General features: G+C 34.8%; 3 protein-coding genes, 1 long non-coding RNA gene and 1 pseudogene across 4 annotated transcripts; all 5 read left to right on the plus strand.

The window, feature by feature from the left end:
- Positions 1 to 2053: 2053 nt before the first annotated feature.
- Positions 2054 to 2512, plus strand: LOC114739078 (uncharacterized). The gene has a single exon (XM_028927134.1). The coding sequence runs from the start codon at positions 2054 to 2056 to the stop codon at positions 2510 to 2512; it is 459 nt and encodes a 152-aa protein (XP_028782967.1).
- A 1475-nt stretch (positions 2513 to 3987) lies between these two features.
- On the plus strand, positions 3988 to 11558 carry LOC114739075 (protein CHROMATIN REMODELING 24-like; annotated as a pseudogene).
- A 4513-nt stretch (positions 11559 to 16071) lies between these two features.
- Positions 16072 to 17284, plus strand: LOC114739076 (uncharacterized mitochondrial protein AtMg00810-like). The gene is made up of 2 exons (XM_028927132.1): positions 16072 to 16165; positions 16287 to 17284. Exons 1-2 carry the CDS (start codon positions 16072 to 16074, stop codon positions 17282 to 17284), a joined length of 1092 nt encoding a protein of 363 aa, XP_028782965.1.
- Positions 17285 to 19753: 2469 nt separating this feature from the next.
- LOC114739079 (uncharacterized) lies at positions 19754 to 20106 on the plus strand. The gene is made up of 2 exons (XR_003739582.1): positions 19754 to 19965; positions 20042 to 20106. It is a non-coding gene; the product is annotated as an uncharacterized LOC114739079 (long non-coding RNA).
- Positions 20107 to 20226: 120 nt separating this feature from the next.
- LOC114739077 (protein CHROMATIN REMODELING 24-like) lies at positions 20227 to 21980 on the plus strand (the record flags this gene model as incomplete). The annotated part of the gene is given in 7 exon segments (XM_028927133.1): positions 20227 to 20240; positions 20270 to 20324; positions 20651 to 20744; positions 20747 to 20778; positions 21688 to 21795; positions 21926 to 21941; positions 21944 to 21980. Coding segments are annotated over 7 exon segments (356 nt in total), but the record flags the coding sequence as incomplete, so codon positions are not given.
- Between the last annotated feature and the right edge of the window lie 67 nt (positions 21981 to 22047).

The raw sequence follows: 22047 nt of genomic DNA on the forward strand, positions 1-22047 counted from the left end.
TCAATCTAATTCTTATTATAATAGTTGCTTAATTAATTTAAATAAATAAATAAATAATAATAAATGTAACATATTTTTTTTTTAAACAACCATGATGTGTAACAACAGGATCAAATATCATTTTGTTAGTAAATTAGTTTGAACAAATAATAAATTTAAAATATAAAAGGGATTAAGGATGTTTCATATTTTAAATTAGATCTAGTCATCAACTAATTTTTATACTAGAGATGGGATGAAGTGATATTTTATACCAGAGTGAAATTATGTTTTCTAATAATTTTCATATTAGATTTTTTTTTGGGCCTAAGGGGACATATTTTACAAATTGTGTTAATTTGATAATTTCATATTTTTTGTTTGTATTTTAGATAAATTGGGTTGAATTATTGTAATTTTGAATTGATTTATGTATGTTTGAAATTTATTAAAAAAAACAGGCCTCTTAACAGGCCACAGGGCAGGGCAGGCCATGCCTAATTACAGGCTAGGCTCAGGTCGATTAAAAGGGCTTTCATAGACCGCAGACCAGGCTCAGGCCAATAGGCCTCACCACAAGCCAGGCCCGTTAAGAGTGAGGCCTGGCCTGTTTCCACCCCTATTGACAACCTCAATAGCAACTATTAACGACCTAATGAGAAGGTATTGACAACCTAAGCAATATTCATTGACAACTTACTTTATAGGATCATATAACCTCCACATAAAAGTAAATTATAACCAAATAGTATAATACAATAACTTTAACACTGAAATAGAAAGTTTTTCAAAACCATGAAGAACTTCAATTAAACCCAATAGCATTATAACAAAATTTAGGGTGCGTTTGGTACGAGGGATTTGGAGGGGAGGGGGGAAGGATTTTAATTATTTCTCCTTGTTTGGCAATACACAAATTTTAGGAGGAGGAGGGAAACCCCTCCCCTTCCTTCCAAAATTGGAAAGCTTTGGATGGAAAGGGTAATATTTTGTCATGTTACGACCATTATGTCTATATTTATTTTTAATGTCCCTATATTATCCTAAATCCTAAATTTGAAAAAATAATTTTAAATAAAATAACGGTAAAATTGTTCATGTTAAAATATTTTTCCCTCTCCTCCACTCATGAACCAAATAAGGTAATATTAAAACTCTTCACCTCTCCTCTTTTTTTATAAATCAAAACAAGGTAATATTAAAATCCTTCTGCTCTCCTTCCCTCCCCTTCTTTCCATTAAAATTCCTTTCCTCCCCTCTCTCTCATTAAGCAAAACAGGCAATGCGGAGATTCATTGACAACCTCAATGGTGAGTATTAATAACCCAAGGAGAGCAGTTGACAACCTAGACAGTGTCTGCTAACAACTAATTTTATAGAATAATATAACTTCTATATAATATCAAATTATAACTAAATAGTATAACATAACAAAGATTGGGTTGTTAATAGTCGCTGTTGAATTTGTCAATCGCAATGGCAGAGAAAATGTGAATTGGGAATTTGAGGGGTAGTGATGTCATTTTATAATTAGAATATAATACTCTAAGGTCCCTTAGAACTTGTTGGTAATTTTTATGAGATCTTAGGTGAATAAAGTCTTTTTTTTAGGACCTTGTGCCTAATTTTCCCAATAAAAAATGATACTAAGTGAAAAATCTTGAAGTTTGAATTACGCTAACAACAACATGAATGACTGTAATTAATATTTAAGATGTGACATAAATTTTGGTTGGCCATATGAATTAATAGCAAAACTCAAATATCCATAAATGGAGCCCGCTTCGTTCTCTCTTTCACTCTTTGTTAGCGAATTTCATTTCACAGACCTCCTCGTCGGTGAAAGGAAAACACTTCTGAACAATATTTTCCACCATTTGATAAACACAATCACAAGGCCAAAAAAAAGATAAACACTGGAAAATCCGCCTCTAATGGAACCTGTATCTCATTAAATCCACCTTCTCAAATAAAGAAATGTTGATGATTACAATGGAGGATGATAAGGATGAATCCATGATCTGCACTTGACGTTTTTGATATTGTTCTTCATCATCTCCTTCTCATCCAATCAATGCCTGCACCGGACTTTGGCAATGGCCGCGCGTACATATGGATCACCACTTGTATTTTGTTCATCTGCATCGTCGCCGGCGGCGCCTGCCTCCTGGCTTACGTGTTGCTTCCTGAAGACCAAGTGGCGTCTTGGTTGCCCGTGGCTGGGGTGATATTGGTTTGCCTTCCGTGGGCGTTTTGGCTCTTAACTTTCATATACCGAATCGTTTCTCGTGCTTTTGGATTTAGGGTTAGGTTTGGTGGTGGAGGTGGAGACGGAGGAGGAAAAGTTGGAAATCAGAGGAATTACTCTGGAAATGAAGATATTGAGGGTGCAGGTGGGCATGCAAATGGCAAGGGAGATGTCCAATTCGGAGAAACCGGAGCGCCGGCGGCGCGAGGCGGCGGACTGCAGAGGACGTCGTCGGTCGCTTCGAACGAGAGCGAAATGCCATTAGCGAAGTCGATGAATTCGTGATGGAATTGGGAAAATTTTTGTCCGATTATTTGTGGCTCTTCCCCTGGTTGCAAGAAATCAAACTGATCAAACTCTGTTTTCGGGGAAGACGAATCGCCGATTTTGTTTCACATTTCGATGATCTTCTGTTTGGCTTGCTTGCCTTGGCAAGTGAATGATCTGAGGTAATATCATCCTTCAGTTTCTTAGCGATGACCCAGCCTCTGCCGCACAGTTTATCAGATTAGACGAGGACACACACATATACGGCCACAATGTGAGAAGATTCACTGAAGCTTTTGTCTTTTACCCACTTTAATTCTAACAGTTTTTTGAGAGGTTAATTAATTTATCTAATACTACCAGTAATTAATATCTTGGTCGGGATCATGCAGAGGATGTCAATTTAATGTTCTAATGATTTAATTAATTGTCATAGGCTTAGAATTTCTTAGTGATTCATTGATATAATTCAGTTAACTTTTCCCCCAGTTTCCTTGTTCTTTAGGAATATTTGCTTGTCATTTTGCATTTGTCCTCTTTATTATTATGTTTTTTTTTTTGCCAAGCATTTTGTTCTCTTTTATTGTTTCTTCATGCTTTAGCAAACTATACGACTAAAATTAATACAATACCCATTATTTAAGGAACGTAATTAATAAAAAAATCAGTTTTATAGATATATCTTTTTATTTTATTTAGAAGGAAAGCTCATACACTAGCACGGTAGCACCCAAGCCATCCCATCGTGTGTGGGCGGGAAAGGAACGAGTTTCATGGCCGGAGACATGCATGAATTCGTTCTGCCACAACTCAGTCAATATTACATTATTACTAATGTTATAAATATTAAATTAAAAATTAAGAAATATTCAGTACATGGGAAATATGATACTCCTCCTTATAAGATCCATTTTATAATATAATTTATATTATAAAATATAAAATTTATTTTATAATATAATTTGTACTACAAAATTAATATTATATTTAAAACAAAAAAGTATGTTGTTTTTACTTTGGCATGACGGAAATCAGAAGGATTTGTAAATTGTGAGTTTGCAACGACGCACTGGATCTTACTATTTGATCTGGCAATCGATTAATTATTAACGCCTATGAAAGTAGAGGCACCCTCGCGCCCAATTGAAGAGAACCTGATGAAATGACTAAATGAGGCCTAGCGAGGGAACAGGTGTAAGGTAGAAAACGTGAAGGACTAAGGACAGGTTTGTAATTTTATAGATTCTGCACCGGCGAGGACAGGGACTGTCACAGGCTCACAGCCTACTCTCGTCTCGTGCAACTCTGTTAGTGTTAGCTTTCCGAGGTTGAACGGAAATGGAAATATTTCTGATCAAAGTGGGGAAGCTGAGGTCCAATATATGAGGTCCAATATATAAAGTGGCTTATAGCCTTTACAGCTTCATAGTTTGTTTTCCTTCTCGTTCTTCCCTTCCCTTCAATACCTCCCCTCCGCCCCGTTACTACCAAGCATGGCGGATAAAAAAGATGGCAAGAAATCATTGAGCTTCAGTTCCAGCCCTTATCGAATCCTCCGAGAACTTTTTGCTCATTCTAAGCTCTCATCCAAACCGTCTGGTATCTAAACTCTCTCTCTCTCGCGCGCGCGCACACACACGTTCTGCATGCTTGCTTGGATTTATACTTTCTTCCGTCCTTCTTTTGCAGATGATGAAGATAAGTTATCATCAAGGTGGCGACAAGATAAAACTTTATCGAACGACAGCAAAAGTGAAGAAGATGGTAGTATCCCACCATTTCTACCACTACTGAAGTTGATTCTCCTATTGTTATTCATTCATTGTCCTTGCCATTGAACTTCTTCGGCATTCCTTCTTCATCTAAACTGAGTTTGTCGTTTATTAGAGCAACACTCGGCGGATGATGAGAAGCCGACCACGGCAGATGGCCGACACAGACTCGCTGCCGTTTCGCCGAGAGGAAGTGATACATACCACAGTAAGCATGCTTTCTTTATTTCTGACTTTCCCATGTATATCATTAGAAACCACATTGACATGGAAGACCAACGTCACCTCAGCCAAGTTTATATTCACACAAAGAAATGCTGATAAAACTCTCGTGATTGATAAGTGGGAAGATTTTGACCTTGTGTGGATTTTTGACTATGCGGGTGCAGATTATTCAAGTTTACCTAAACAGGACCCCTGTGACAGTTCATACGGTGCAACTGAGAGTGTTGGTGGTGGCATTGAATCAGTGGAAAAAGACTCAGAAGCAGATTCTGTTGAATCGGATCATTTTGCCTCTGAAAGAGTCAGTTCTGTAACACTGAATGGCCCAAATTGTACATTCAAGCTGGAAGGTAAAATCGTAGAAACGTTGCTAAAACATCAGCTGGATGGCTTGAAGTGGCTCTGGTCTATGCATTGCCAGGGAAAAGGTGGGATCTTGGGAGACGACATGGGTTTGGGGAAAACAAGGCAGGTAAGAAATAAACAACGTAATGCTTGTACTTTACGACTTTGTTTCGCGATATCTGCATTACATAGTTTATGAACATCGGGTTAGTCTTGCAGATTTGTTGTTTTCTAGCTGGTTTATTGAATTCACGTTTGATTAAAAAGGCATTGGTGGTGGTACCAAAAACCTTGCTTCCCCATTGGATCAAAGAACTATCTGCTGTAGGTCTTTCTGAGAAGACAAGAGGGTGCGGCTGCCTCACTTTATTCATTTGAATATATTATCACTCACAGACCCAATTATGTGTCTGCTAGCCAAAAATGCACTAACTTTTTCTCTGCTGTAGATATCATGGAACTTCTAAAAAGGCTCGAGAGGAAGGACTTTTTCAGGTACTGTATATATCTTGTTCTACATGCTCAATTGAGCTTAAGATTTGGAAATTGTGGGTGTTTGTGGTGGCTTGAAAAGATTCAGAGTGTTTATTTATTGTACTGGTTCAAGCTTCTGTCAGTGTCAGAAATTTATTTGATTATGAAACTTTCATGGAAGTTCAAAAGAAATACATAAATATGCAACATTTTCATCTTAAAGTTGAGAAATCAACTTCGGCGTCTATAATTCAAAGTTGTCATTAGTCTTATTTACCTGTATTGCTTTTTAGCATGAAGGTGTTCTCCTCACAACATATGGCATTGTTCGTGGCTATTCTAAATCATTAACAAAGCACAGGCACTTACGATCTTATGATGAGAAAAGCCAAGACAACCCCAAATGGGATTACGTGATACTTGATGAGGTTAGGATGAGTTTGCATTTTATAAAGGCCAATTGATGTCTATTTTCGTTATTTAAGGTTTACATTTTGTCTTCATTTTCCTCTTTTTTGGCCAACTATTAATCGTCTTGTTTCATAGTAGGATTTCCTTCTGTTACTACTTTATTCAACTCTCTAGGCATGTTTGGGTACCTTTCGTGGCTGGTTTTTTTTTTTTTTAATAAAACGTGGAAAATTTGGATTTTCTTTTGGAAAGAAGAAGGTATCTATATGAATGTCACTTTTTGGAAATTAGGTAGAGGGTTGAGGTGTGTGATCTTTGCCGTATACCTTGAATTCTGTTATCTACTTACTCTAAACCTAAATATCAATAAACACGATAAAAAATAAAGGAGTAAATTTTTACTTGTCAAATTGCTTTTAACCTTAGGCCCATTATATAAAGAATCCAAAAACACAGAGAGCTAAAAGTTTGCTAGAGATACCATGTCCCCATCGCATAGTCGTCAGTGGCACGCCATGGCAAAATGATCTTAAGGTATTTGAATAACCATTGTCTTTATTTTGTAATTAATAGATTTTCAAATTGTATTATCTTATTTGGATTTAGTATTTTATATGTTTTCCCAGGTAACCTGTTGTGTGATTTTTTTCTCTTAAAACTATGTAACAGGAGATGTGGGCCTTGTTCAATTTCTGCTGTCCTGGGTTGCTCGGTGATAAGGAATGGTATTAGTCTCTTTCAAGACGCATTCTGGTGGAGTTTAGTTTCTTATTGGGTTAACTGATGAAATTTTATTATATGTATCAGGTTCGAAGAAAAATTTGAGTGGCCCATACTTTGGGGCCGTGACAGAAGAGCTTCTAAAGAAGCCAAGCGGTTGGCTTCCTCTTCGGCAAAGGTTTTGAACTCCAAAATCTGCTTTCTATTGGCTTGGTTTGGCCTTTGTTAGGTTCTATTATTCAAATATTACGTTCACACTCCCTCAATATCAATTAAGAACAAATTTCTTGCACTAACCCAAGTTAGATCATTGTATTCTCTGATCAGGAGCTCAGAGATCTTATTCATCCTTTCTTTTAAGTCGTCAAAAGAGTGAGGTTGGTGAAGTTAAAATTTCTAATAAACAAGACATTGTTGTGTGGCTGCGACTGACCAATATTCAGGTGAGATGCAACTTTTTGTTGTAATGTATTCTCTCAGACACAGAATTTTCAATCAAAGCCACCTTGAAAATTTTGAGTTTTGTTTCTGTTTGATGTTATGCAGCGACAGCTTTACAAGAAATGTTTGAAGAGTGTGAACTATAAAACAATATATGGAGCACCGTTTGCTGCAATTGAGGTGAATTTTCTTTATTCAGGATCTTTTCCAGTGGTGTTGTTTCCTTTGTAAATGTGATTACTCATTTCTCATATGTCACAAACTTAAAGTTTTTGTTTTGCCATATCTTCCATTTTCAAGTTAATTTTAAAAACTATTTAAATGAAGCAGATGATGAAGAAAATATGTGATCATCCACTTCTGTTGTTTAAACGGAACCTGTCAGGAGGTAAATACAGGAAGCTGTTGAATCTAGCAGAGGCTGATCTTGCAGATAGTTTGGCAATGCGCATGAAAGGTGTTGGTGACGCGTACAAGTTCAAAGATATCTCCTGCAAAACGTCTTTCATAATGTCACTATTGGTGGGTATTAAATTGCCACGTGGGGATCATAGTTTCGTATATTTCTGTGTACTTTGTGTGTAGTATTTAATTATGTTATCCCTTTTTAGGGTAATTTGATTCCACAGGGGCATTATGTGATTATATTTTCTGGAAGACTCAAGATGTTGATCTTATTCAGGTTGGCCCTTTTTTTTTTTTTTAAGGTAAATCTTATGCAGGTTGGTTTTGATATTTGATGTTGATGGTATGTTGGTGCGTCCTTACTTAGTAGGTCCAGTTTTGGATCAAATTCTATGAATAGAAAAAAATACTCCTCGGGCCTTAATATAAGACCCATTTAACTAATTTGATTAGATTAAAGAAGTTAGGTAAGTTAGTTAATTATAAGAAATGTGACACGTTTTTCCTAAAATACTATAATCATCTTTCTTAATACCCCATTTTCTCTTATACTTGATTATGGTTGAGGAAGTATCTATAGGGGTAATTTAGAGAAAATTGATAAATATGAGAAATGGATCTTATATTTAGGACTAAAACCAACTCAATAATTGATTATATTAAGGACTGGAGGAGTATTTCTTATCAGGTTCAGGATTTATTTGCTTTGTTATGTTTATAGCAATAACATGAACGGAGGCAGATAAAGACATATAGGTACTCTTGTATTTGAACCGGCGAAAGAAATGGTTAGTAATATATTTTGCAACAATTTTATGAGCCTGTAATGAGAATGACTTTATTGGCGATAATTTTTCCATTCAAAATTTTGGCTTAATGGTGAGAGCATTATAGTTTCACCAATCAATTCATGAGTTTGAAATGGAATTTGTGCCGAAGACAAGGCCAAAATATATCCTGTTTTTGCATCACTGTTTTATATAAATCACATTCATCTTGAGTTAATCTAAGGTTGAAAGATATGTTTTACAGAAATCCCTATTGTCCGAAGGTTATAAATTCTTACGAATTGATGGAACAACAAAAGTCAAGGACAGAACAAAGATTGTTAGTGTAAGTATTTTGTATTGTGAAATAAAACTACTACTTCTGTCCTCCGGTACCTATTTTCTTTTCTTTTGTCAGGATTTCCAAAATGATGTGGCTCCCATATTTCTCTTGTCATCTAAAGTTGGCGGTTTAGGGTTGACACTAACTAGGGCTGATCGAGTGATTGTGGCTGGCCCTGATTGGAACCCAAGGTGCTTCTTTAAGGGTTTCTTTCTCTGACTAGTAACTGATAAAATATTCAGTATATTGGAAGTTGTTTCTTAATCAAGTATTGTTAGTTGAATCTGATATCATGTTGCAACTAATCAAGTCATTACTTTTTTGTGCTTATTTCATCCATTTGATCCTCCTTGTGACCATAAATATAAGAGTTAGATAATTAATTTAGAATGATTAAGGAAATTATTTAAGTTAGTTATTTCTAATAAATATGCAGGTTTATCCTAAAATACCGCCTTTAATCATTTCCATTAGAAACTACCCACGGAACCCCCTTATTAAGTTGAATTCATGGGGATAATTTGAAAAAAAAATATAAATGTGGGAGACAAAATGGATTGAGATATTATATTTAAAATCAAAGCAAACCCATTTACTAGCTCCGATATCTTAGTTTCATGCCCTTTTTAGTATTTATGTATATTTTATTTTCTTGAATGTTAGTATGGCATGTGTAAATGACTTGAGCTCTGTTCCTCTAAAGAAGACTGCCTAAAAATGTTGAATATAAACTCTTAACAAATGTCCGATAATATATATTTCTTGGCAGTACGGACAACCAGACTGTCGATTGTGCATATCGTATTGGTCAAACGAAAGATGTTGTTGCATATAGACTAATTACGTGTGGAACATTCAAAGAAAAAGCATACAGGAAGCAGGTAAAGGATTTTCTTTTAGCTATTGTTTTGAAGGAGTTTCTAATTCTGATGTTTAGACGTTTTGATCGAACCCTTTGACTTAGAATTACTGGAATTCTAGGTATTCAAGGACGGATTGTGTAAAACAGCAAAAGAGCATAAGGAACAAAATCGTTGATATGCGGTAATAGTGATAGTGAGGGTAATTAGATAAATCATGAGAAGGGTAGGTCTATAAATAAGATATGAAATGATGTATTGGGTGTGGATTGAGTTAATATTTTGCTGTTTCGTTCATTTCTCTATCTAATGTTATCAATGGTATCAGAGCTAGCCTTCTGGCCGTCGCCGGGGTCACCGGAAAATCGATCCTGCCAGCAATCACTACATATTGATATGCGTAAATAGTGATAATGAGGGTAATAGGTAAATCATGAGAAGGGTAGGTCTATAAATAGGATATGAAATGATGTATTGTGGTTGAGTTAATATTTTACTGTTTCATTCATTTCTCTTCTCTACTGTTATCAATGGTATCAGAGCCAGCCTTTGGCCATCGCCGGTGGTCGTCGGAAAATTGATCTTGCAGCAATCACTGTATATTGATTGTGGTAATAATGATGGTGAGGGTAATTAGGTAAATCATGAGAAGGGTAGGTCTAAATAGGATATGAAATGATTTATTGGGTGTGGATTGAGTAATATTTTACTATTTCGTTCATTTCTCTTCTCTACTGTTATCAATTGTTACTTTAGCAGGAGGGTACAATACAAGTGTTGAGTGTTGTTTATTTCTGAGGTATTGTGGCAACAAACATGTTTTACAAGGTTCTGACGCAGTGTATTATTTCTTCATCGTTCTTTTCAGGATCTCAAATATCTTTTCAGTCTCCCCGAAAAAGGCTTTGATGTATCTGTCACCCAGTAGCAATTAGAGAGAAAGCATGATTGGCAAAAGACAATGTACGAGTTTAATCATAACTTCAACATTTTATCTCTGATGTCAAAATCTTTTTCCGCTAAATGCATGCCTTTCTTGTTACACAGCTCAACCTTTCAGCTGCATTTAATTGTTTTCTCATGCGTGCATGGAATTGAGGATTAACTGGTTGTAAAGTATGAATGTTATAGCTTAATCTGTTATGTGAGGATTATGAAATTTAATAAGAGCTCAGGATGAGTTATAAATTATGTTTTAAGACTCCCTCATGTCCTAAACGTAGGAAATAGGTAATTAATTTATAAAGATTAAAAAAATTGGTTAAGTTAGTCAATTGTATTAGAAACTATTTTCATTGAAAGTGGATTGAGAGTTACATTTAGGGTCAAACCAAATTCTTCAACTTCAGTTAAAAATAAAATAAAATTATTTGACTACTTTATACATTTATAACTGAAGTACCATTTTTGGTAAACCAAATTACAGGTGGAATGCAATTTTCGGATTACTGACTCAGCATTTATGCTGTCTAGGGATGAGTCTTTTAAAGAACATATAGAGTTCCTGAAAAGTCTAGGCATAGCTGGCGTTAGTCACCACAGTGTACTCTTCTCCAAAGAAGCATTGGATGAAGATGAGCCTGAAAATTATAAAGCGTCAAGGTAATAATATTTCAGGGTTATTAAAATGTTTGCTTCAGATATGGTTCTATCAGGCAGGACTTATTGCTCAAATTTTCCAGCTTGCTGTCTGTAACTTCTGTTTTTTTTTCCTCCGAAAAAAAAAGGCTTTACTTTCAAGTATGAGAAAGATGCTTTTGTCCTTTGTTTTTTTTTTTTTGGTCCTTCAAATTTGGAATTGTGATATAACCATTTCATTGTTTTTGTGTCAGAGCTGAGTGTGGATCTGATCTATTAGCCCGGAAGGTATAAATTCTCGCGTTCTTATTCCAACTTCATATTTTTGGCCAAAAAACAAATTCCAATTTCATGTATCAAATGCACCACTTTTATGTTTTCATTATAATCTTCATATTGTAGCCTTATGTTTGTTAGCCTAATGCTTGTTATTTCTTTGCTTGCCGTGCTCAAATGTTAAGCTTTGGATCAACTTTTGAATATTCTAGATTGAATTCACTTCATGGGCTAAATTATATAGTGAAGTAAAGCAAAACAACACATTTGTCGCAGCATTTCCTGGAGCGTAAATCCAGGTTCAGAAAATTGGACTGGGCTGGCCGATTCGCACAAGAGTCCAATGAATGGAACCATGGTGGAAAGCAGAAGACTTTTCAAACTAGGTTGAGAAATCAGGTGGACGAATTCAAACTTAAGAGCCGTTCGCAATTAGATGTTGAGTGAACCGACGTGATGTTGAAATTTCATCGTCCACAAGTGGCAAGACTAAACACACGCAGTGCCAAGCCCAGAAGAGCAATGAAAGCATCATCCCTCGTCTTATCGATAGAGCGAGAAGGCTTTTTAAGATAATGAGGTGCGTCGTTCATTTAATTTTAATATATTATGATTATTTTAAAAGTAATATAAAATGGGTCTTATATTTAAGATCGAAGAAATACCAGTTAATTAAGATATAATTATTAGTTCTGATAAAATCTGATTTTAAATACTAGTTTAAAACATTCAATGGATCAATATCTTCATGTATGTATTTTATTAATCAGTGATAAAATACTTTGAAATTGATATTAGATGCTATGATAAATTTGCAATGTATAAAATATAATAAAAATCATCTCTAAGTTGTAATTATCTCAGTTATTAATCAGATAAATCTACGCAGGTGATGATTCCGTGTACTAGCTAAAGCGTTACATTTGTCTGGTGGAGATCAAATTCACGCTGGTACCGTAGTAGGTAAACTTGAAGGGGAATTTCTAAATTGTTTGATGGAGAATGAAGATCAAAACGATGACTTGCTCAACTGAATCCAGAAGCATTTTTGTTGAAGGAGATGAATTACTTGCTCACCTTGGTGTCGTATTATTGTTTTTTGGGCCCAGGTATTATTAAATTTTTGTATATATATATTCTCAACTAAGAGACACAACATGTGACCCAAAAAAAGGGGGGGAAAGGACACAAGACACTGCATTTACTGTCTCAAAAGGACTTAGTGTTTCACATAATATATTAAGATTTTAAGATTAGTAAGTAACATAATCTGTTCAATACTATGACTTGTTTTAAGGTTGCTAGTTTCCTGTAACATTTCTGAGTACTTAATGAACAGATGAACTTTGTTAAAAATATTAATGGAAATCTCGTGCTACTAAATCATATATATAGGATAAGAAACATGATTTTTTTTCCCTTTTTTTATCTGAAACGATTCGCTCTTTAATTGAGCAGTGACGCTACAAGGCGAAAGGCATAGGCCAATAAATGTGGTCCCGGATGCCGCAAAAAAGAAAAAGTTTTTTTAAAAAAATTATTTGCTCAGCTTGCAATTTTTTTTTTATTCTCTCTCTTTTGTAAAGCCATACTAGCCTAGTCCAATTAATTTTGTGGTATTAATTTGAATTATCAGACTTTTAATTGATTCATGTGCTTGATCTATTGATCTAGTTAAACCAAATTCTCATGGTCAACATTCCTTCTTCTTCACTTAGCTGTCGAGCTATTATTTCTGTGATTCTTGGCCTTTCTATCCTTTGTTGGGTTAAAGGAAATATAATATTAACTTTTTGATGGAGAAATTTGAGGGAAAAAATTGGGCTCACTTACAATCAAAAGGCAGGTAAACTAACTCATGATTCACTGGGGTCTGTTCCTATAGTTACGGGAACATAACAAGCAAGCATCTTTTTTTTGGCCCAATAGATAAGAATCTCCTAGTGTCACTAAGCTGTGAATATACCTCTCCCAGCGCTTCGACTAGCTCAGGGATTGAACCTACTCCATTTGTGAGAGTGTCTTATCCTCTTGCCAAATATAACATTAATTTTTATTAATACTATATCTGGTACTTAATAAAAAAGCTAATTTAATATAAAGTTAAGGTGTATCCAACACTCTGAAATATTTTTTTAAATGTATACAATACTCTTAAAAAATATTTTTTTTAAACGCGTCAAACATCTTAAAGGATGTTGAATGCACCTAATAAAATATTTTAGAATGCTGAATGTATCCAAAAAATTTTTTGGAGTGCTGGATGCATCTTAATTCTTTAATAAAAGAATAGTATCTTTATAAATAGCAAACTTTGTTGTGCTTTAAGTATAAATGGATGCTTTGGTGAAAACCAAATCATAATTCTAAAAGTGATTTTACAAAGTTTGAAATAACATATTTGAATAGAAATCAAATTATGATTTTAGAAATAATTTTAAAGGAGGGGGATTTTATCTCTACTTATGTGAAAATATTTTTTTAAGTGTTTTTGGAACATTCTAAATACCCCATAAGTAATTCCCTATTATTTTCAAACCATAGATGTTGAATCTTTGCTATTAGTACATTTCAGGAAAAATCACTTTTTACTCCTCAACTTTCAACTCACAATTCGCATTCAATTCTTAAATTTTAACTTGTTTAAAACTCAAGACCTCATCTTATTTATATTTTCATCCTTTGTCATCCACGAATCATTTTTAGTGTCATCCTAACTGGGAAAAAATTATGATTCAATGGCATCATATCACGAATCGTGGGGGAAAAACAAAGAGCAAAAGAAGGTTAAAGTTTATTACTTTCAATTTTTAAATAAAAAATTAGGAGGTATTTGAGTGAAAACAAAACTATATAATTTGCAAAAAAAACTATAAATATAAAGAGTTTAAATTTTAAAATAATTTTTTTTAGTTTTTCTCATATTTTTAAATTAATTAACTAGATTTTATATTAAGAAACGAAACTAGAGTAAAGTAAGAGATAAAATCAAAGGAAAAAAAAAAGGATTATAGAACAACGAAATTGAAGAAGGAGATCAGGAGGATCCAATGTTGTCGGCCTAAAGTGAAACTGAGAAGGCTCAATATCCTCACCCGAATAAGGAAATTGAGCTCGTTGCTTCAGGCTTGATTGGGATACAAGTTGAAACCTTCAAAAGTAGCTTTAAATATTTTCTAAGGTATGCTTAACATTTTAAAGTATTTTTCAATACAATTTTATACTTTTATAATTTATGGTGTTAGATGCATTAAAATATAATTTAGGATATTAGATACACTTAAAAAAATATTTTAAGATATTAAATATGTCACAAGTTAATTTAAAATATTTGATGTATTTAGAAAAATATTTCAAGATATTAAATGTGACTTTAAACCTTTTTATTAATATGACAAGTCAATCAATAATGTGACATTTTTTTTACTTTTTTTTTTTTTTGACCAATGACATTTTTTTTACTTAGACCTTCTAATCTAATTCACATCACGCAGGATATTTTTTTAAAAAGAGAAAGTTACGAGTTTTCGATACGTTTAGAATTACTTATAAATATATTCATAAGTTAGAATTGAACAGTTATTTATAAATCTTTCTAAACTAACACTTATGTAGCTAAAAATGAGATGGGTGTGTGAAATGCAACGTTTTCCGCTTTCCTTCAAAATTTATATGTTCTCATAAAAAAAATTCGCATATTTCGATAAAATTAAGAAAAAGGAAAAATTGAACGTGGCCTTGTTTAGTGAGGCCAGCTCAACTATCCCACAAATAAAAATAATACGGCCTTCATTGAGCTACAATTTTCGCTGCATCTTGCCAGATGTGTCCATAACGAGGGGATATTTTTGTGCTATTTTATTTTTAAAATTTTATTAAATGTTGTGTTTTAGTCTTTTAGATGACATAGCAATAGCAATAGTTGCAGTCTATGTGCCTGTATGGGAGGATTTAAAAAATCTGTATAAACACGTTTTACATAAATTGAGATAAAACTTTTCTTACATCTTATCTCGTATTCCGTAAATTATTATTGATAAGCTACTTATAAGCTGTTCTAAACGGGCCTATTATATTCAGGATTTGTTTCCACCATCTTTTTTGTTTTATTTTTTGTTCACTTGATTTTTCTTTTTCAAGCCTAGCTCACCTCTTGTAACCCAAAAAAGAAGAATTTGTTTCCACTGTGTTCTTTACAATTTTTTTTTCATATATTTTGTTGGTTTTTATGCCTTTTTTGTGAAAACTTTGTTATTATTATGTTAATATTTCTCCACAATTTTAATATTCTTAATATTTAAAATTTGAATATTTTATTATCATATGTTTCCAATGATAATTGCCCAATGGAGACATAAACATACGCATGTCTTTTCATGCACGGTTCAAGATATCTTGAAATGATTGAACGAGGCCTTGAGATGGCGGATCTAACAAAACAAAAACCCAATTGACTGAGGACAATTTTGGTTTTTCATAGCTTTCCTTTCCAGCGACCCTCCCAGCCATTATCACTATTCGCTACTCTATTTTCCGCGATCACTGGCATTTGTATGAGGGGGTGTTTGAATAAAATCAAATCATGATTTGAAAAATAACTTTTAAAAAATAAATTTTGGAGAGAATAGATTTTGTGAAATGATAGGATAACAACTATTGTTGGGTTAATACTTGTAATTAAGTTATAACCAATTGTATTCAATTGTGTAGTTAGCATTCTATTATGTAGATAGGTACTCTACTTATGTATATAAACAGATTCTCATTAATGAAATATTCAAGATATTGATTTCCATTTTGCCTAGTCACATGGTATTAGAACCTAACCTTTTCCCGTTGATTTTTTTTCTCTCTTTTCCTCCTCTTTCTGTTTCCTTTCTTACCCTCTTCTTTGATCTTTCTTTTCCCTTCCTGTCCTTTACCCTAGTCGACCTTCTTTCTCTCTCTCGTCTGAACACCCATGGCCGTCGAATCCACCACAGATCAAAGTAGCCCTTATTACATTCATCCAAGCGAGAACCCCGCCTTGATTCTAGTCGCACCACCGTTAGACGGTTCGAATTATCACAGTTGGCTTAAAACAAGCAAGCAGACAATGGTACTCTAAATTGTGTCTTGCTTTGCTTTCTTATGGTTACAAACAATCTGCCTCTGATCATTCTTTATTTTTCAAAGCCAATTCCTCTTCTTTTATTGCACTTTTGTTGTATGTTGATGATGTGGTTCTTACTGGTAATGATCTAACTGAGATCAATCTTGTTGAACAACAATTAGATGCATCATTTACCATTAAGGATCTTAGTGACCTTTGGTGTTTTCTTGGGTTAGAGCTTGCTAGAACTAAGCAAGGTATTTTTTTATCTCAACGGAAGTTTGCCTTAGAGTTGCTTGAAGATGCTGGTTATTTGGCCTATAAAGCAGCATCCACCCTAATGGATCCTCACCTCAGGCTTTCTAAAGATAAGGGTCAACCACTTTCAGATCCACAGCTTTATAGGAAACTCATTGGGAGACTCCAATACCTCACTACCACTCGGCCTGATCCTAGTTTTGCTACTCAACAGTTGAGTCAATTTATGTCTGATCCACGAGACATTCACTTACAAGCAGCACATCGTGTCTTGACATATCTAAAATCTTCTCCTGCTGCTAGCCTTTTTCTCTCTTTGACATCTGATTTGAAGTCAAGAAGCTTTGGTGATTCTGATTGGACAAGTTGTATAGATACAAGGCGTTCTGTAACTGGTTTTGCTGTGTTCATTGGTTCTTCTTTGATATCTTGGAAAGCAAAGAAACAATCAACAGTGTCTCGGTCTTCCTCTGAAGCTGAATATAGAGCCCTAGCTTCTACTACTTGTGAATTACAATGGCTTATATATCTTCTCAATGATTTTGATCTATCTCATATTGATCTAGCACTACTCTATTATGATAATCAGTCTGCCATTCAAATTGCAGCAAATCCCACTTTCCATGAAAGAACAAAACACATAAAACTGGATTGCCACTTAATCAGAGAAAAGTTACAAGCCAAGATCATTCATTTTCTTTTTGTTAGCTCTTCAGACCAATTAGCAGACATGTTTATAAAACCACTTCATCCTACAAGGTTCCATGATCTTATTTCCAAGCTGGGCATGAAAAATATCCATGCTCGAGCTTTAGGGGGGTGATAGGATAACAACTATTGTTAGGTTAATACTTGTAATTAAGTTATAACCAATTGTATTCAGTTGTGTAGTTAGCATTTGTTATGTAGATAAGTACTCTACTTATGTATATAAACAGATTCTCATTAACGAAATATTCAGGATATTGATTTCCATTTTGCCTAGTCACATGAAGAATAGATTTTGTGAAAAAGTGATTCTGAGAAGTGAAAGTGTTTGAATAGTTGTTATCAGAAGCATTTTTATATATACGAATTATTAAAAAAGGCATAAGTTAATATAATAATTACATAAAAATTAGATTTTATGATATATTTTAATTTGAAAGAATAAAATTGTTAATAATATATTTTTATCAACATAATTAATAATACATAAGATAATATAATTAATAAATAATTAATATGTGTATATATATTTATAAGATATAAGATTAAATACGTTTATAAAAAAATAATTGAGGGGTTTTAAAGTCATATTATTGTTAAGATCTACTCTCAGGCTCTCCCTCGTACTGCGTCTGAAACAATGATAAAGAGATGAATAATTGAAAAGGGTATATCCGTCTGGGCAAAAAAAAAATAACAAGGTATATATCCTATAAGCTCTCACACTCTCCTTCTTTTTTTTCCCAAAAACAGGAAATTTTACTTCTACCAAAGTCCCAAACACCCCTTGAGATTCTCATTTTTTAATGCCCATCTCAAATTCAAACATTGCAATGAAAGCGGGAAGCTGAGGACCGTTGTCGTTAATCATAGACAAATAGCCTCTTGATAGTCTATTTTCGCTCTCATACTTCCTTCACTTCGATGCCTTCCAAAATCAGAAAATTTTTATTTCTACCAAAACCATTATTTTGGTTTTTTTATGATATTTGGGTGATTTTTTCTAAAACTATGGTTTGACTCATCACTTAAAAGGGGAGCTTGGCAGGTTAAAAACACTTTTAAAATCATAGTTTATTTTTTATCCAAACACCACAAAAGTCCCAAACCGCCTTGAGATTCTCATTTTTCAATGCCCAGCTCAAATTCAAATATTGCAATGAAAGCGGAAAGCTGAGGGCCGTTGTCGTTGATCATAGAGAAATAGCCTCTTGATGGTCCATTTTCCCTCTCATACTTTCTTCACTTGGATACCTTGCCTTCGATACCTTCCCTTCTATTCATCGCTTCGAATATGGCTGGCAAAAGTGGCAAGAAACCATTGAGCCTCAACGATAGCCATTATCGATTCCTCCAAGACCTCTCTGCTCCTCCGAAGCCCTCCTCAAAGCCATCTGGTACCCTTTTTTTCATCTCTATCATAGTCTGCTATATTTTTATGGGGTGAACTATAGTTTGCTTGATTAATTTTTTCTTCGGTTTCGCAGACGGCGACGACGAGTCGTCCCCGACAACACTCAAAGGCCGAAGGCGGCAACAGGGACAAGATTTATTTAGGGACGAGGAAGATGATAACATCCCTCGATTTTCTGCAATTACCGACTTTGATTCTCCGATTGGTATTCCTCCACGCCTCTGTTATGGATGCTTTTTTGTTTTTTTTTCAACTCGATGTTTATGTAATGCGATTATCGTCTAATAGAGCTACGCTCAGCGGAAGACAAAAAGCCTGTCCAGGTAGACGGTCGACCTCGCCTCTCTACAGTCTCGCCGAAGGAAAACAGTAAAGATCAAGGTGACAATATTCCCCAGTCTAAAGAAGCGACCGACTTGAATATCCACAGTAAGCACGCTTTGTTTATTTTTCATCCCCCCCCCCCCCGGGGGGGCAATATTCATGTACGTCACAAGAAACTGAAGTGACTCGTGTGAATTTCAGGAGGGGAAAATAAGACGAAGGTCAAAATGGAAGGCCGGCGTCGCCTATGCAAGGTGTCATATGCAGACAGTGATAATGCTGATAAAATGGCGGCGCTTGATGACTCGGAGGTTTCTGACCTTGTGGATTTTGATTCACCCCCTTTACCGACAAAAAATGCAACGGGTGTTGAGAAGAGTCAGGGCAGGAGTGAAATTAGGGATATATTAGATGAGTTGAGCTCGAGGTTTGATATTCTGTCAGTAGATAAGAAGCGGGGAGCGAAATCAGCGCATACATTTGAAAATTGTTCATCATTGGTTATAGGAAATGAAAATACGGAAGATAAGAATATTGATTATGCCAGTGCAGATTCTTCATTTTCAGCTCAGCAGGACCCATGCGACAGTTCATCCGATGCATCTAAGAGTGCTACTGGAGGCATTGACATTGAACATGTAGAAGATGATTTGGACTACTCTATTGAAGTGCTGGATCATTTTGACTCTGAGAATGTTAATTCTATAACTTTTGATGGTCCCCATTTCACACACGAGTTACCAGATTCTTCATTTTCAGCTCAGCAGGACCCATGTGACAGTTCATCCGATGCATCTAAGAGTGCTACTGGAGGCATTGACATTGAACATGTAGAAGATGATTTGGAAGACTCTATTGAAGTGCTGGATCATTTTGACTCTGAGAATGCTAATTCTATAACTTTTAATGGTCCCCATTTCACATACGAGTTACCAGGAAAAATTGCCAAAATGTTGTATCCACATCAGCGTGATGGCTTGAAGTGGCTTTGGTGTCTGCATTGTCAGGGTAAGGGTGGAATCCTGGGGGATGACATGGGTCTAGGGAAAACAATGCAGGTAAGTAATGAACAGCGGGCAATTGTTTTGCAATATCTGTAGTACATAGCATATGAATATCGGGTTCCTCTTGCAGATTTGTAGTTTTCTAGCTGGTTTATTCAATTCACGTTTGATTAAAAGGGCATTGGTGGTGGCACCCAAAACCTTACTTCCCCATTGGATCAAAGAATTATCTATTGTCGGTCTTTCTGAGAAGACAAGGGAGTGCGTCTGATTCTATTTATTTATTTAAATTTATATACTTGCACAGGCACATTTATGTTTCTGATATTGCAAATTCACCAACTTGTATTTGCTGCAGATACTTTGGAACTTGTACTAAGGCCCGAGAGTATGAACTTCAATACATACTCCAGGTACTGGTTATAGCTTATTCTACTTATTCAACTGCAAGTTATAATATACAGCAAATTAAATCTATACTCCTGCATTACGAGTTTTAATAGGTAGGAGAAGGAAAGGAAACGTTTTATTTGTCAAGATGAGCTTCATATTTGGAAATTGTGGATGTTTGTGGTCGCAATGTATTTTCAAAGATTCGTTGTGGTTCTTATGTAGTAGTTTGAACTTTACTGTTTTTATTTGATTCTGGAAAATCTTATTCATGTTAATGTACAATATTATACTACTACTATTATTTTACAAATTTGATGCCACCAGTCTCGTTTTGCTATCCATATAGGATAAAGGTGTTCTTCTTACAACATACGATATTGTTCGCAATAATTCTAAATCATTACGGGGGAATTATCTATCTGATGATGAGGAAAATGAAGACGTCCCATATGGGATTATATGATACTTGATGAGGTAAGAATGATTTTGAGGCCCATCTAATGTCTAGTTTTCATAATTTAGGTTTGACTTTTATTATGCATCATTTGCATCCTCTTTTCGAGTACATGGTTCTATTTATCCCTAGACACGCGTTTGAATGTTTCGTGTGAGTATTTAATTCTGGATTTAAGTAGGTTATCTCTCATTTTGTAATGAAATGAGGTAAACTTAGGTTTCTTTTGGGCAAAAAGTTGTCATAAGAATTTTACTTTTTGCATATAAGGTATAGAAGGCTCAGTTTGTGGTGGTTACCGTCTGCCTTAAAGTCCGCCGTCTATTTTCTTTAACTCTAAATTTTAGCAAATATAAATTTGCAGATTGCACGTATCTGATAGAGCCCTCAACTCTAATAAGCTTATAACAAGCAAAATCTAGAAATGACAACGAGCAACATGGGACTGTTAATATTTTTACTGAATATTGTAAGTTGAATTTCACGGGAAATAATGATTCAAACCAATCCCATCTCCCTCATACACCCATAGACAGACATCACAATCAAACAACAGTTACAGAGTACAAGGAAAAGCCACTAAACTTTCAAGAGGCCAGTACTCTCCCAATCTCACTTCACTAACCAAAAGGCTGAACTCGCTCCTCTCTGTCTGAAAGCGGGGATATAAAACAGGAGTTACAGCACACTGCTTACACTCTGGCTGCACCTAAAACCTGCTTATTAACCCCTTCTTTACCCTCACGGCCTGTAGCCTCAGTGTAATCCTCTTGACTGCTGATATTTCCCTTTCTCACATCATTTCCCTTAATCTTCTGCTGTAGGTCCTGGGAAATGATTTATAAATCTTTTGTGAATCTCCAGCTCTATCAGTATCATAAATAATTTAAGGCTTAAATTTTTGTTGATCAAATTGCTTTGATCCTTAGGGCCATCTTATAAAGAATCCCAGCACACAAAGAGCTAAAAGTTTGCTACAGATACCAAGTGCCCATCGCATAATCATCAGTGGCACGCCATTGCAAAATAATCTTAAGGTATTTCTTGAAGATTAGTTTTGTTTTCTAATTGATGTGTTTGAATATAGTATCTGTTTTTGGTTCTTGTGATTTTACTGTATACTATGCTAACCTGTTGTGTGATTCTCATTCTTAAACTTTCAAACAGGAGCTGTGGGCCTTGTTCATTTCTGCTGCCCTGAGTTGCTGGGTGATAAGCAATGGTATTAATCTTTTTCATGCTGCATTATGATGCTACTAACTTTCTCATTGTCATTGGTTTAACTTGAA

Source organism: Neltuma alba, unplaced genomic scaffold, assembly GCF_004799145.2.
Source record: "Neltuma alba isolate B1F8T4 unplaced genomic scaffold, ASM479914v2 tig00013759_pilon, whole genome shotgun sequence".
Lineage (NCBI taxonomy): Eukaryota > Viridiplantae > Streptophyta > Magnoliopsida > Fabales > Fabaceae > Neltuma > Neltuma alba.